This window comes from Rana temporaria, chromosome 3, assembly GCF_905171775.1.
Source record: "Rana temporaria chromosome 3, aRanTem1.1, whole genome shotgun sequence".
In the NCBI taxonomy this organism is placed as follows: Eukaryota; Metazoa; Chordata; class Amphibia; order Anura; family Ranidae; genus Rana; species Rana temporaria.
Window position 1 is genome coordinate 148,882,689 of NC_053491.1, and position 16,462 is coordinate 148,899,150.

General features: G+C 39.3%; 1 protein-coding gene across 1 annotated transcript in view; it reads left to right on the plus strand.

Moving 5' to 3' along the window:
• TBC1D22A (TBC1 domain family member 22A) overlaps positions 1-16,462 on the plus strand; it is a 735,477-nt gene that overhangs the window by 562,910 nt on the left and 156,105 nt on the right. Inside the window, exon 12 of the mRNA XM_040343645.1 lies at positions 6,579-6,674. Within this exon, the coding sequence (XP_040199579.1) occupies positions 6,579-6,674 (96 nt within the window). The remainder of the gene's footprint in view (positions 1-6,578; positions 6,675-16,462) is intronic.

Sequence of the window (16,462 nt, forward strand, 5' to 3'; positions counted from 1 at the left end):
TAACTGATGGTGTGTAGGCACGACTGATCATCAGTCAGCTTCATCGAATAACTGATGGAAAAATCCATCAGACCGTTTTCATCAGACGAACTGATCGTGTGTACAGGGCATTAGGGGTTGATTTACTAAAACTCTGCATGATAGCCAATCAGCTTTTAACTTCAACTTGTTCACTTAAGCTTTGACAATAAAACCTGAAAGCTGCACCAGATTTTGCACTCTCCCGTTTTAGTAAATCAACCCCTTTGTGTCATAAACTGAAGAATGATTATTTCACTTTCTTGATGGTGTGCAAAAACCCTGCTTAATGAACCAAAGATTTAAAGATCTGATCCTTCAGTCCACCGATCTGTGTCCAGCTAGAGATTTATTTGTGGATCAATAAACTTTTTTTTTTTAGCTGTGGTACAGCTTAGTGGTTTAAATTGTATTGCACATAGATTTGGGGTGGATGATGTGAGGCGTGTGCACCCACCCTGTTTTTCCCATATTAGACACAGGCTTGAAACAATATCTAAGGCATATTGCTATTACAATATTATGTATGCACTCAGCAACCCATATAACATTTGACTATTGTCCTTTTGTGCCATGGTAACCTCACTGGTAAGCTTGTAACAAAAACGTATAGCTAAAGGCATTTTATTTATTTTTTGTTTTGGATAGAGTGGGAGAACAGTTAGGCCCCGTACACACGACCGGATCTGTCCGTTGGGATTTATCCGCGGATCAGTTCAGCAGACAAATCCGGTCGTGTGTACGGCGTAGCGGACATTTTTTCGGCGGACATTTCTCCAAGCCGACGGTTTTCAAGCGGATATTAAATATTTCTTAGCATGCTAAGAAATCTATCCGCTGGAAACCTGTCCGTCGGACTGATCCGGTCGTCTGTACAGACCTCACCGGATAAGTCCAAGCGATCCCCATCCCTTGCATGCGTCGAAGTGATTTGACGCATGCGTGGAAGTATTTACCTTCCAGGGTCGCGCACGTCGCCGCGTCATCGGTGCGGCGACGGCGCGGCCACATCACCCGCGTATGTTTCCCGCGGGGATTTTTGATCTGATGTGTGTACAGCCCATCAGATCAAAATCAGGAGCAGAAATGTCCGCTGGAAACGGTCCGGCGGACCGTTTTCAACGGATATCCTCTCGTGTGTACAGGGCCTAAGAATACCTGTCTTTTGAAGAATGCCTCTCTATGTGTCCGGTTTGCTGTTATCACCAATAATAATAGAGAAATTAATCCCAAATGCGATTTGTAACTAGAAAGGAATAGAGACGAAATCTTCACTGAGGGTGCTGGTTCTGGTGATAATCAGGGATTCCTTCACTTTGGAGAGATGTCCTGTATTGGCTAGTGACTGTATGTGAAGGAAAATCTTCTCAATGGAACACTTATGGCAAAAAAAAACACCTGGGCAGGGTTATAACGCTCTCTCGCCCTGTCCAAAAATAAAAATACTTTTTTTGCATTTAGTTCTCCTTTAGCCCCCCTTTTTTAATGTTCCTGGTACAAGTCTGATAATTTCATATACAGTATAAGGCCCCTTTCACATTGAGGAGTTTTTCAGGCGGTACAGCGCTAAAAATAGCGCTGCTATCCCGCCTGAAAAACTCCTGCACTGCAGACTCAATGTGAAAGCCCGAGGGCTTTCAACTATGGCGATGCGCTGGCGGGAGACAAAAAAATCTCCTGTCAGCAGCATCTTTGGAGCGGTGAGAGGTGCGCATGTATACCGCTCCTTCCCATTGAAAACAATGGGAACCGCGGCAATACCGCCCGCAACTGCGCCTCTATAGAGGCGCATTGCGGGCGGTATTAACTCTTTATCGGCCGCTAGCGGGGGTTAATACCGCACCGCTAGCGGCCGAATCCAGTGGTAATCCCGGCGGTATAGCGCCGCTATATTTAGCGGCGTTTTATACCGCAAACCGCAGCTCCTGCCTCAGTCTGAAAGGGGCCTTACTGTCTGTCTTTCCATATCTATAAATAGACAGATTTATATTTAAGCTTTGTTTTAGCTTTAAATGCTTTTTCCAACATACTTTCTCTGTATATTTAAAAGAAGACTCCCTGTGGGTTATAAGATTAAAACTTGATTTAAAAAAAAAAAATGGAAAATGAATGTTAGTCACAGGTGTTTGAAAAGATAATGCTGAGAATGTTCGGCACTTTCCTTATTTCATTGCACCTTGATCAAACATGCTTTTTATCTTCTTAGATATGAATTTTGTAAGTCAAAGTGTGTGTCAGAAAGCTAAGAACACAAGCAGGTTTAATTTAATTGTGCTGTACAATCTAGAAGGGACAAACCAATTCAGTGTCCTGCTATTTAGATGACTCTTATCAACATCATATTATTTCACCTTCTTAAATGTCTCTTGACATTGTGGGCAAGAAAGTGAATTGCATATTTACATCTCTTGAGATGACAGGTTGTTAGGTCAGTGTATAGAACAATCACACTCATACCAATCCTCACCATATTATTTTAATTAATGCAATAAAGGTCACAGAATGATATTAACCAAAGATGTACTGTGATTTATTTGTTCTTTCTTTTTTTTTTAAATAACAAAACCTTGACTCGGCTTCCAAGTCTATAGATGAGAATGCAGGTCTTAACACCATGCTTTAACTATTCTACAGTTGCTTGCTATAGTGCACTGACACTTCTGAGCTGACACCACCATCATCATACATTGATTCGTCTTCAAGTGTGGAACCACTAATTTAGAGACACTGACATTCATAGCAGTACGTTATCTATTTTTAGAGCTTTTTGAATATTTCTCAATGTTCTAAAAGAGAAATTTATCAGACATGAAGCCTGTCTGTTGAAGAGGCAGGCATAATTCCTTTAATTTCATTAACCAAGTATCGATAAAGTCTTTAATTTAGTACTTAAATTTATATAGGCTAAATACAATACCAAACAGTTCTCTACATGTTGATTTTGTAATCGAACTGTAGTTTGTTTTGTGTTAAAAACTATTGATGAGCATCTCTTTGTCCATACTAGTTGATAAGTCTTTTTCTGGTGTTTTATTTGAGTCGATAAACTCAAATATCTGTTTATTAGGAATCAGACTTGTGTGTTTAATAAATGTCATTTTGAATATGTTTTTTAACCCTATTACCCCACCCTCATCCACACTTTTCTTGTACATCTCATCTGCATACTATATGTGATCAATTTTGTGCTGTCCTGGCATTTTTTATATATGTTTTATAACAGAAAGTAAGGGAATCGTGTTTGTTTTTTTTTTATTTATTTATTTCTTTGTACAGTCAAATGTAAATGAACCCAATGGTTAATAAATGGCACAAAAAAAAGCTATATTTGTCTAAAAAAAATATTTTGGCTACAGAGTTGCATGGCCAAATAATTGTCAGTCAAACTATTTCAGCACTGAAAACTTAAAAATGGCACGTAGTTTTATCAAGTAGTTAAAAGAGAAGTTTGGGTATTTTTTTTTAAAGAATCATACTTACCTAGGTCTTCACCAGCTGGCTGTAAGACTGAGAACAGAGCAACCAAACACTGCTGATAGTTCAGTTCTCAGAGCTCCATGAGCAGAGAGTCGGCAACTGCCAGTCATTGTTGTCTGCTCTCCTCCCCATGCTCACTGCAGCTCTGTGCTGTAGAGGGGGCGGGAGAGGTTGGCCCAGTCTCTGTGTGGGGGCTGTATAGTAATAAGGGGGCGCTAATAATAGGTGATAAATAAACTCCAAATTCTGGTGTGAAAAAATATGTTAACTAGAAGGTCAACAGTACAATAGTGATTTAAGTGCAAGTGCTTAAATGATAACAATATCAAAAAATAAGTGCAAACAGGTCCAAAAAAATGCAGCAATGGTCACTAAGTGATAAGCAATTTGGCTTTTGTTTTTAATCTGTTTTATTATCACGGAACTTCACTGTGGCCTGTTATAAATTTTATCCATGGTAGGTTCTTCTGTTGGAGTCCATTTCTGGCCAGTCTCATCCAGGTACCAGTACAGACCTTAGGCCACCAACTGTACTAAAGCCTCCACCTGATGCTTTTTTTTAAAACGAAGGATCATGGTGGTCTGGTAAGTAGGCACCTCTACCTCTCACCGTAAAAAGAAAGACAGGAAAAAAAGCGCCTCTGAGTCATCTGATTTAATTACATTGATTAGTGTAAATATCCAACACTTACATGAAGTATTGCAGGAACAGGAGTGCAAGTGAGGAAGTATGACGTGGAGCCAGCTCGTGTCTCAATCCTGATGAGGAGCGAACAAATCAGCTGGAAGAGAAGCCGGGTCTGATGGCTGTGTAAGAGCGGTGCTGAAGCACAGCGCTCAATCCAATGAGGTTAGCAGGACGGTGGCCGATAAGGGCCAAAGCAGTACAGTTCAGAGCAAATGCAAGTGCACGGCGCTCGTTCCGGAGGTAGTGACATCAGCGGGACGGTGGCCGACAAGGACCAATGTAACACACAACGCGTTTCAGTGCCTAGCGTCAGTCAATGACAAGACCGCGCTCTCCTTTTTCAAGTGTCTACCTCTCACCGGGTTTTGCCAGTTTGATATCTGTTCCGTGGTGATGGTGTCTACTCTCAAGTTAACCATTTGATGCATGGACTTACCAATTGCTTATCACTTAGTGACCATTTCTGCATTTTTTGGACCTGTTTGCACTTATTTTTTTGATGTTGTTATCATTTAAGCACTTGCACTTTACATCACTATTGTATTGTTAACCTTCTAGTTAACATATTGTTTCACGCTAGAATTTGGAATTTATTTATCACCCCCCACATTGCTAAAGTTGTTTTCACACCACTTTAGGGGAGCAGCTTCCTTAATATATTTTACATTACCATAGCGCAGAGTTCTCTATTTACCCAGGCTCTCAGTGGCTCGCTAAGAGACTGAGCTAGGTGGTGGTTCTAGGCAGATTCTGACCATATTTCCCCAGCCTGGATTGGCTCTGTAACATCAGCTGACAACGGGCTTCAGCCCACTGTCTGTTGAAAATGGATCACAGGAGTGCAGAACAAACTGCATTCCTGTGATCCACTGGAGAAGTACAACCAAATGAGCTTTGGCTGTACTTCTCCTTTAAGGAAGCTAACTTTATGGTAGATGCAGTCTTTTGAGAACTCTCTGATATCTGTAATGTAGTTTATGATGGTCCTGTTTCAAAGAAGGATTTCAGATGTTTGTAAGCAGTCATTTTCCAGTTCTTGGATTGATTTTTGATAAACACACACACACACACAGCAGCATGTGCTTTGTGAATCATAATAAATCTACTTTCTTCCAAAAAGTGAAAATGACTTCTAGCTGCTCAAAGGAGATCTTCAGTTTGAGATGCAGCAAGTGTAACTGTGTATATGCTGCCATGAAAATAGAAATAAAGTAGAATATAAAAAGGAAAAATTACCAGTAAATGTAATTTATTTTTGTTTTACTATAATCTAATTTACAGATTAAAATCTCATTGTTAACAGTAAATACTTAAATAATGTTAAGCAGTTGTCTTTCAAATGTTAGAAGATCAGACACATTGCACATTGAAGATGAACTTGTTAGTTAAAGATGTGACGTATCAGGGATACAAGAACAATTACAGTTTCCCCCCCACCCAGGTGCTTATTTACCTTGTTTGACAGTGGTGGCCTCCAGACTTTGTGCAGAAATGTATGTTCTTATGAATTGAAATGGCTTGTATCTAAACCATTGAAGTAAGGCCCCATTTAAGTCTAATTGAGGTTACTGTGCAGGCAACATTGGACAAATTGTTTGCACCAATGTTGTCAATTTTGCAGTCATGGGTAAGTAACGAAAGGGGGATGTAGGTTAGAGGACTAGGGTTGGGCGAACGGGAGGTGAACTGAAGAGTTTTATATCCTAAAAGAAACATGTCCTTTAATTCTCTCCTTTTTTTTCACAGTTTAGTAGTGCCATCTTTTTTTCCAGGGATATGGCAGTGGGGTCAATTGTACCACTTTTCTGTTCAACATAGCACAATAAAAAAAAAAAATCCAGTTTTATTTATGATGGCAAGCTGAAATGTTAGGTTAATCAAATATTGTCTAAAAATTGGCCCTAGTATATGTATGAATGTAGGTTAGGGACCTTGGGATGTAAGCTTCTTGAGGGGTAGAGACTGGTGTGAATGTACAATGTATATGCAAAGCACTGCATAAATTGACAGCGCTATATAAGTACCTGAAATAAAATAAAATAAATAATACCCTTAAGAAAGTGCATAGGTCCTTGGAGGCCGTATATATTCTACCTCTGAGTATTTATTTTTTCTGTCAACATCTCCTCAAAGGTTAAAAATTATGAAGCAAAATGTTCCATGTGTTGTAACTGTCACACAGGTTTTCTCCAAAACATGCTATAGAGTGAACACTCCCCACTGCAGCCCTTCTTTACTGTACTTAAAAAAAAAAGTGTTTTTACTTGGGTAGTCTACGTCATGAAATTGAAAACAGTTTTTGTCATTTTGATTTATTGCTGAATTGTATATGTTGGATTATGTTTTTGTGTATTTGGAATAACATATCTTATAATTTTATTTATTTTTCTTTTAGTCTGAACCTGAAGGATTTTCACACTTTCATTTATATGTCTGTGCTGCCTTTCTAGTAAGATGGAGGAAAGAAATACTTGAAGAGAAAGATTTCCATGTAAGTGGTCATATTTTACTTTTACTTGCTGTAGCATATGGATTCAAATGAGGCCTGTGTTATGTGCCTATGGTGACTGTGCAATAAATCCCCTCAACAAAGTGAAATAAGTACAGACAGCACGCTTAAACAATGTCACCTTTGGCTTTGCAGCCTCTTCCAAGCTTGGTGATTTGTAGAGAACCACAATTTCCAAAGTTGTTTCACAGATTTAGAGGCAATAGCTTTGAAAGTTTAGTGACACATTTCTTCATTGAAGGTTTTATGCGAACGTGTTTTAAACAAGATTGTATGTACAGTATATTACAAATGTATGTGTCTTAAGTCTGTGTACCAGTACAAACATTGAGATTACTGACTTTAAGGAGACAATTCAATTTTCAGTATCTAGTCAAATGTTTCTGCTAACAATTGTGGTACAGGATTTTGATGTACCGGTATTTAAAGTTTATTAATATGTCCTATAATCACATGCATTATTTCCCAAGCTGACTCTGCTGTACACTACTGATTTGCACTAAATAGATTTTAGCTAAAGTGCCTGGTCTATATGTCATCCTCCTACAGGTAATAAAGGAAACCTATACTGAGAAATATGGAGTTTGTCATGTTTAACCTAGATTATGGTATATGCTTGTTTGGGGTTGACTGACTGTATTTTTTGTCAGTACTTTCTAAGTAGCTCATGTGGAAAAAGCATCAACAGCCCCCAAGATGTATGCTTGTTTTTGGTCAATGACTAACAAATTTAAGCCTTTGGATTAAGAGTTGCAAACTAACCGATTTAAAGGGGATAGTTCAACAATTTTATTCTCTACATTTTGTAAGTACAGTTTTTTTCTTTTAGGCTTAACCACTTAACCCCCGGACCATATTGCTGCCCAAAGACCAGAGCACTTTTTGCGATTCGGGACTGCGCCGCTTTAACTGACAATTGCGCGGTCATGCGACGTGGCTCCCAAACAAAATTGGCGTCCTTTTTTTTCCCACGAATAGAGCTTTCTTTTGGTGGTATTTGATCACCTCTGCGGTTTTTATTTTTTGCGCTATAAACAAAAATAGAGCGACAATTTTGAAAAAAAATGAATATTTTTTACTTTTTGCTGTAATAAATATCCCCCAAAAATATATAAAAAAAAAATTTTTCCTCAGTTTAGGCCGATACGTATTCTTCTACACATTTTTTGTAAAAAAAAAATCGCAATAAGCGTTTATTGATTGGTTTGCGCAAAAGTTATAGCGTTTACAAAATAGGGGGTATTTTTATGGCATTTTTATTAATATATTTTTTTTACTAGTAATGGCGGCGATCAGCGATTTTTTTCGGTACTGCGACATTATGGCGGACACCTCGGACACTTTTGACACATTTTTGGGACCATTGTCATTTTTATAGCGATCAGTGCTATAAAAATGTATTGGATTACTATGAAAATGTCACTGGCAGTGAAGGGGTTAACACTAGGGGGCGGGGAAGGGGTTAAGTATGTCCCTGGGTGTGTTCTTACTGTGGGGGGGGGGGTGGCCTCACTAGGGCAAACACTGATCCTCTGTTCATACATTGTATGAACAGAAGATCAGCATTTCCCCCCCTGACAGGACCGGGAGCTGTGTGTTTACACACACAGCTCCCGTTCCCCGCTCTGAAACGAGCTATCGCGGGTTCCCTGGTGGCGATCGAGCCCGCCAGGCACACGCACGGGAGTCGGGGGCGAGCGGAGGGGCTCACGCGCCCCTAGTGGCCGCTCAAAGAGCCATCGTATAGCTACGGGCTCTCGCCCAGGAGAGCCGACCTGCCGCCGTATAATGACGGTGCACGGTCGGCAAGTAGTTAAACTAATCCAAAGCCTAACTTAATGTTTTATATTATTTTTAAAAGTTAATTTACTGCAATAACAGGTGTGCATGCTAGGCATGCTGTATTAACTGTATATAGCTTCAGCTACATACAGTTTACAGTGCTGTGTTTCACAAGGTAAATGAGAGCTTCCCGTCCCACTTCTAGAAGAAAATAGTCGGGCTACAGAGCAGCACTCAGCCCAACTCTATTTTGCTTTGGGAGTGGGATGTGAAGTTCTTGTTTAACTGTCAGGAGACATCACTGTATACAGCTGAAGTTATATTCAGTTAATATGATGCACACAGCAAGCGCACCTACCTGCCAATGTCATAAATAGCTTGGCCCAAATTAACTATTTGAAGGGACATTAAATTACAGGTCATATTTCTCTCCATTTAGATTCAAAATGTATTATGTGTGCTATTGGTAAATGCAGTAACCCGGTGTAACCATTCAGAAGTGTGTGTTTGCCATTAGTGGAGTTACCTATATTAAATAAGATTGTAAATCTTTTTTGAATGCTGGTCTACTACTGCTGTTCTACCATTATGTAAGGCAGACCATTGGCTTTTTTCTTTATTGAAATGTCCCCCAACTATGCAGCTCTGACTGCCATACTCGACTGCTCTTCAGTAATGTCCACCACAGCACATTTTTTACGCCACAGGATATCCTCAATCTGGGAGTTTATCAACATGGAAGACTGAGGATGTACTGTGAATGCACAGTGTCATGGACCTATCCCCTAAGGGGGCATCAACATTGCTCCCTACACTCACGGTGTAATGACACATTGTAATAGCATCATTATGTCAGTGCTGTTCTCTGCCTCACTGAGGACCACCCAGCCCGGTAGAGGTGAATAGAAAGAAAACCCTGCATGTGACATGGCTAGCCTCAAGACACCTGGAAAAGAAAAGTATAAAAATAAAAACAGCACATAACATACAAGTACAGAGTTCTCCAGGGAAATTTGAAGAGAGTAGTGGCTTTAAGAGAAGCTGAGTAACTTTGTACCTGCAGGGGTGAAGATCCCAGGATTTTTTGCCTGAGTGTTTGCCTCAACAAATACTGCCTTTTTCTATTAGCCTAAACGTATTTGTGCAAACTTGTACCTTCTGTAAACAATTGTTTTCTTAGTCACAACTGTCTGTATTCTGAATTGCTTGACTCAACCTAATCTGCATAAAGCCTTATGCACACCGGACGTTAAAAAATGTTGTTAGAGTTAGCTGTAAGAAGGTAGCCGTAGAATAAGTTTTGCCCCTTTTTTCTAGCTGTTGTGTTTTTTTTTTTTAGTAAAACGATACCCCTGCAAAAGCGTATGGCTCAAAAACGCTAGAAACACATATTTGTCTGTGTTCTTAAGGCTTTTATCAGAGTTAGTGTTTTTTACAGCTGAAAAAACTCTTCTTAAAACCCACTAGTTGTGGAGGTTTTTTTCCAGCAAAAAAAAAACGCCCTTGCCAAAAAATGCTGATAACATGTTATGTTATGTTATGCTGTGTCCATGGACACAGGATAACATGCTGGGGAGTTTACTGGCTGCAAATAAAAAAAGTCTGAAGCCAAAAACATCAGCTGTAAAAACGCCCAGTGTGCATGAGGCCTAATTATGGTCAGGTGATCCAAAAATGTGTGATTCAAAGTTTCCCCAATTCTTCAGGAGAGTAAGTAAATCACAAACTATTGGTTTGTGTTTCCATGCTGATGTAGGTAGTTTAACAATTCAGGATCCACAAACTATGATGATTCTCCATAGAAGGAAAGAAGACATCATAAGAGTATATTAGGCAAATTGCAAATTTTCTGTTCACCTTGTTTGCAAATCAATTAACTCATTCCTACTTGGATTCCTGTACTTTGCCAGTAGGATTGTTGTATATACTTTGACTTTAAAAGTCCATGTCAAATACATTACATGGTAAATTATTATGTCTATCTAGCTAGCTTTAAATTGACTCACATCTTTGGCTTTATATAAATAGCCTACAAAACTTGCACATTGGTGTGTAGTGGTGTAATTTTTTTTTATTTTTTTTTTAAACAAAATTATAAGTGCATTAACTTTTATGCATTTTAGAGTACATTTGTTGTTGGCAGAGTTGTATTTATTTTAACTGGTACCGTTTAAAGATGGTTGTAATTTCATAACCGAAAACGTATAGCCTGTTCTGCTTTTTACATATCTCTTCCTTTAGTTTCTGCAGTAGTTACTGCTTATTTTGCATACAGGTTATATCGTTTATAGAAGTGTATATGGACTCAAAATTTATTCCAGAGGTAGTTGTGCTTTAGTGTTTCACTTAACCATGTAGCCAATGTAGTAAGTTTATTTTATGGAGCATTAGTTCAGCATCTGTTGTCAGAACAGGCTTGAGATCTTTCTGTACAATAAGATGCTGCTATGGCTTTATCCTTGTTCTAGTTTGTGGGAAACTGGAATATGCTTGCATGCTTTTGCAGTTCTTTATGGCTAGGCTTACAGCTCTAGTTAGTATATGTATATATTATTTGGTGTTCAAAAATAAATTTGAAAAAAAATATCTAATGTTTGTGGGAATTTTTTATGAGGCTTGTTTAGCCTGCACAAAGGGGCCTCTTTCCTGTGTGGACTGGTGCCTAGTTTTCTGTGTTCCATAGATGCACAAGAACTGACTCTTTAGAGGAGTTCTGGAGAAGTTCAAAAAAAGTGCAAACATGCTGCTTTTTTTGCACTTCACTCCATTGTAAAGTGAACAGGGCACATAAAAAACAATGGTTTCTGGGAGTTCCAGACCTAGCTAAATATTTTGATGTTGCTCAACTGGCAAACCTGATTCAATTTAATACTAAAGGGCCATATGCTCTTTGGCTGCAAGCTGAATCCTGTTCATGTCCAGATAGATCAATATCGCACTTGATGTGAACTACTATTTTATGCCCATCCTTTTAATTTTCCCTTGGAATGTGGGATAGTTTAGCCAGGTCTTACAACTTCAAATCCTCTTGCATTCCCTGTGTGCCACTTTTTGGGAACTCGGACTTCGCCTAGGGGCCTCATCCCCTGAGCCTTTCGTGGCTTAACAAAGGGTTTATAAGAATAGCAGACTTCCACTATGCTCAAATAATCCAATAACTAAACTGCTTAAAGCGAAGGTCCCACTAAAAAAATAAAATATTAAAAGCCAGCAGCTACAAATTCAGCAGCTGCTGACTTTTAATAAATGAATACTTGCCTGTCCCAGGGTGCCCGCGATGTCGGCAGCCGATCTGTCGCGCGAGGATCGGCGGCTCCTGCCGCCACCCTTGGAAAGGGAATCAGGAAGTGAAGCCTTGAGGACGCTGCGTGTCCTAACTGGTCCCTGATATCTTCTGGGACCTGTGTGTCTCCCAGAAGACAGCGGGGGAGGACAGAATAGGTGCCGGAAGTGGAATAGATCACTGAGGTGATCTATGCCAGGAAGTGGGAGCAAATGCCTATATTACAGGTATCTGCTCCTTCCTCCCCCCTGAAAGGAGCCAAATGTGACACCGAAGGGGAGGGGGGGATTCCAAAAAGTGGAAGTTAGATTTGTGGGTGGAATTCCACTTTAAAGCATCCCTTGGATATTGTGACAATGACATCTATGAAATACTGGTGTTACAAATATGATAGTCAAAAGTAAGGTGCTAACATGTGCTCAATAATAAAATTTGAACAAACCATAAAAACCCCATCAAATTGTATCAAAAAGTTCTTCAAAAGAGATCCAGTCACTTTGATGAAAGTTTTTGTGTGCTATATATCAACTCCTTCTTATAGTGTTCAATGAAACAAAAAAAGCTGCTCCATGTGAGTGAGTCTCTGGTTAATTCCCACACACACACACTAGTCAGGTGCTAGCCCAGCTTGCATGCTGTTCAACATAAGGAAATGATTCTGGATGGCTGCACTTCCAAAATTCCTTTTTATTGAAGCTTAATATGACCAGTGGTTGACAGATGGAGCAGGGAACAAAGATGCAGACGTGTTTCAAGCAAATATTGGCGCTTAGACATTACCTCATTCCTTCTTATAGTGCTTCACCAACTATGTGTATAGAATGGGCACTCGCCAACCATCCATGTAAAACCAGCCTTTAGATTATATCAACTCCTGCTTCTCCAACAATGGACTGGGACTAGGGGATCTTATAGTGGCATAAGCAGGTTCACCAACCCGGTCTCTCCAGATAGCTCACTCTCCTAATATCACAGAAGAACACCCAGAGAAGATGAAGCATGTCATGGTTTAGTCATTTAATATAGCTTTGGCTTATTACAATAGGTAAGAAAATTTGCACTTACATTTATTGGTGCTAAAGTCAGCACCAACAGAGACGGCCTTCAGTGTAAACCCCACTGCTGACTTTGAGCCGGCGTACGTTCCAAATTGACCGGAAGCTAAGCCCACGGACAAATCGAATATTAATTTACTACACTATGATACTTTTCATCTTCTCGTTTAATTTGCAATTTACAGGCAGACTTTATTTTGCCACTGCTGCCTTTATTTAATTTATAACGTTAATTGAATTTACAGGCCTTAGGTGTTATAGGTGTTAAAGTTTATCTCGAGGTTAAAATGTTTCTAATTTTGTACCTTTTAATCCTTTATCCTCACATAAAATATTTGTTTCTGCATTGTTCAGTTGTCCTCTACCAAAGCAATGCTTTAGATGTGATTCTCCAGCATTTCTTACTTAAGGGGACTAGGCACTTGTGCCTGCTTTATGTGCAGAAGGTCCCCTCAATGTTCCTACAAGCTCTAATCAGGCAGAGTTGGCTCATTATGCTTACACTGCCTGCAGTAGTAGGATCATTCCCACCCAACCTCATCTCCCCCCTCTGATCTAGCATTGCTATGTCTGCTATTGTAAACTACAGCCTCTCTCTGCCCGCAATGCTAGCCCTGCTGATCTGTGTACTGCAGTTCAGGACATTGACAGTGTCCTGAGTGTCAGGAAGGACGCAATATACCTTGCGAGACTGCTGACATCTACGGAACCACGCGCTGATCGTGAGATAGGCGTAGGGGGAATACGAGAGGAACGGCTTTTATCCTTCACCTGTTTTGCATACACGGCTGGAGAAGCTTGGTGCCGGCATACGGGCACAACCAAAGTGAGTGCAATACTTACCTGTTTTTAAGAAACCAATACATTTTTTATGTACTACACCATGAGGGGCACTCCTCTTATTTTGTGAGCCTTTGTAGGAAAAAAAGAGACCCCACTAGTATATCCAAGGTACCTGGCAGTTGGTGGAAATACGTATAAGTGGAGTGGTTATCCTGGGAATGAACCAAAGGCATTCATTAAATGAGATCTGGTGAGTGGCCATTTCTAACGGTGACGGGAATATCACTGAAGTGGTGAAATTTCGTTGTGTTTTAACATCTCACGTGAGAAGCATTCATATAAGCACTTGATTAGCATATTGGGACTTTAATGAGAGGATGACCAATCTAGAAATCCTCTATCAAATTGTCACATGTTTTTTTTTTTTTTTTTCCATATATACATTTTAAATTTCTTTGTGGTTACTATAATATTTGTTTGTTTCTGTGGTAGTGATTCTTTTGAATCTGGCATAGGGGAACACATGCTTTAAAGAGCACTATTTAATAAGTGTAGAGCATATATATGTATGTTTTTTTGCATTTTTTTAGAAGAATATCTGTATATAAGCACGTGGCACACATTTATACATATTTATATTTATTCGGTGCATTGTCAAATGGAGGTGATATGTATTGGGGTTAATAATTAAAACTATTGCCCAGAAGTAGGTGGCGATGGATGAACCACCAGGGGAGCGCAATTCACATACCACATTAATTTTGTAAGGACTAGACACCATTGGTTGTCTTGCCCCTTTTCTTCTGATTGCAGCACACCTACTATTATAGAATAATATTAATTTCACTTGCGCCAGCAACACTTGTATCGCTTATATTTGACTGTGTCTGTCTTTTTGCTACAATACTTTTAGTCCATTAATAAATATATATTTTTATAGCATACTGTCTGGGGTCATGTTGTATATACCAACTTTCTGGGAATCTTACCCAACCTTTTGCAGTATTGTGTTTCTGGTATGTTGATCCAGACAAATGTAATTTAAGTCCTCTGGAGATTCTCCTTGATTAGGGTTGATTCCCCTTGATTAGGGTAAGTCACCATATCTGTGCAGCAAGAAAATGCATTACTCTTTGGATTGGTTTATTGAATTTTTAAGCAGTAGACAGAATAAAAATAAATAAAAATGTTTTTGTTACTGTTTTTCATTGTGTTCTATTTTTACAGCATTTATTTTCTAGTTAACATAATGTATATTTACAAAAGTGTTGACAACATTATATAACTCAATTTTCTTTCTGAACAAGTGCCTGCTTTCTTTAACATTAACTGTCAGTATTGCAATGTGTTTTATCATAGTTATTACTTTCTTGAAATACCTGATGCTTCATATTCCCATTTCCTTGACCTTCTTGGTTAGTCTAGGACCACCTTGCCTCTTCTAATAGTATTTTTTTAGTTTGATGATCCTGTCTGAGGAATTGTTAAGCTGACAGTGTGATACCTTCATGATTTGTGTCACAGCATTAATAAAATGGCTACAGTGTCATCCTAAAACTCCAGATATAGATAGACATATTGTTTTAAGATTTTGTGCTGGCTTTGTTCTGTTGCCTCTATGTTCCAAATATGGATACATTTTTAGGACTCTTATTGCCTGTTTGCAGCAATTAACATTGATGCAGAAACAAACATTTTTACTTTTATGCATATGTATAAGTACATACACACTATATCTATAAGCTTTGCCCAAATTAACATTAAGGTACAGAAGATGTAGTTTAACTTCTTTCATACGGCCAACCCTCTGCAGTGTCACAATGTCGTTGTGCTAGGTATATCTAAGCATCTACACTATGTCAATACTTATCACTTCCACCACAAATAAGCACATGAAATTAAGACTGTCAGTTCAAAAGTGTGTCCTCATGCTAACTTAATATGATTTCCCATTCACCGTCAGCAATGTCTCTCTGTCTCTCCCTATTGGTGAAAAATGTCCTTTAATATGAACAAAAAATACCATTAATCACATATACATGACAAATTGAAATGATTATAAAATAAGTCCCAATCTTCCTGTGCTATGTGCACGATATTAAAATATAGTCCACCAGTACAGTGTCTTTTTAACAGTGTACTGGTCCAGTGCAGTGATTTGTGACCCCGATGGTCCCATACTCACCAGAGATTATTGACCAGCTGCCATTTAGCAGAAGGGGTCTGCCTTGCTTTTGGATATACCCCTCTGGGGTCTTTCATTGTAATTTATGCTCCTTTGCTATTCTCCTCCACACTAAGGCTGACTTTGTGGCATTGTTTCTTCAGCCCGGCCACCGAAATGCTGTCCTCAGTGTGTGATGGGAAGGGGAGCCCGGACTCTGTGTATGGCAATATGCTGCTGACTGGAACGCTGAGGCAAAGCAGATGTCTGGAGAGGCACCAGCTATGCCCCCTGTGTGTGCTAGGCCAATCGTGCATAGGGGATAGGACTGGTGCTGTATATGTGATTTATGGTATTTTTATGTTTGTTAGGGGAACATTTTTACCGATGGGGGAGACAGAGAGACAGCGCTGTGGGTGAATGGTAACAAGGTATTTCTAAGTAACTTGTGATGGACCATGTATTTACATAGAATGGTTGACTAATGATACTTGGGGGTTTTGAGACAGTTTGGGATTGTTTGCAATAATCTAGTTGTCTAGAGGTCCCACTGTGTTAAACTTGTGTGAATATAGAAGGATTATTCACTTTCAAAATGGAGGATTTGTTTTGTGCTAGGTGCTGCTAAGCTCAACGTTGCCTAATTTAGGAAAAATGTTTTGGTAGCATTCAAGGGAAGATCACATCATCTCCCATAGGTACA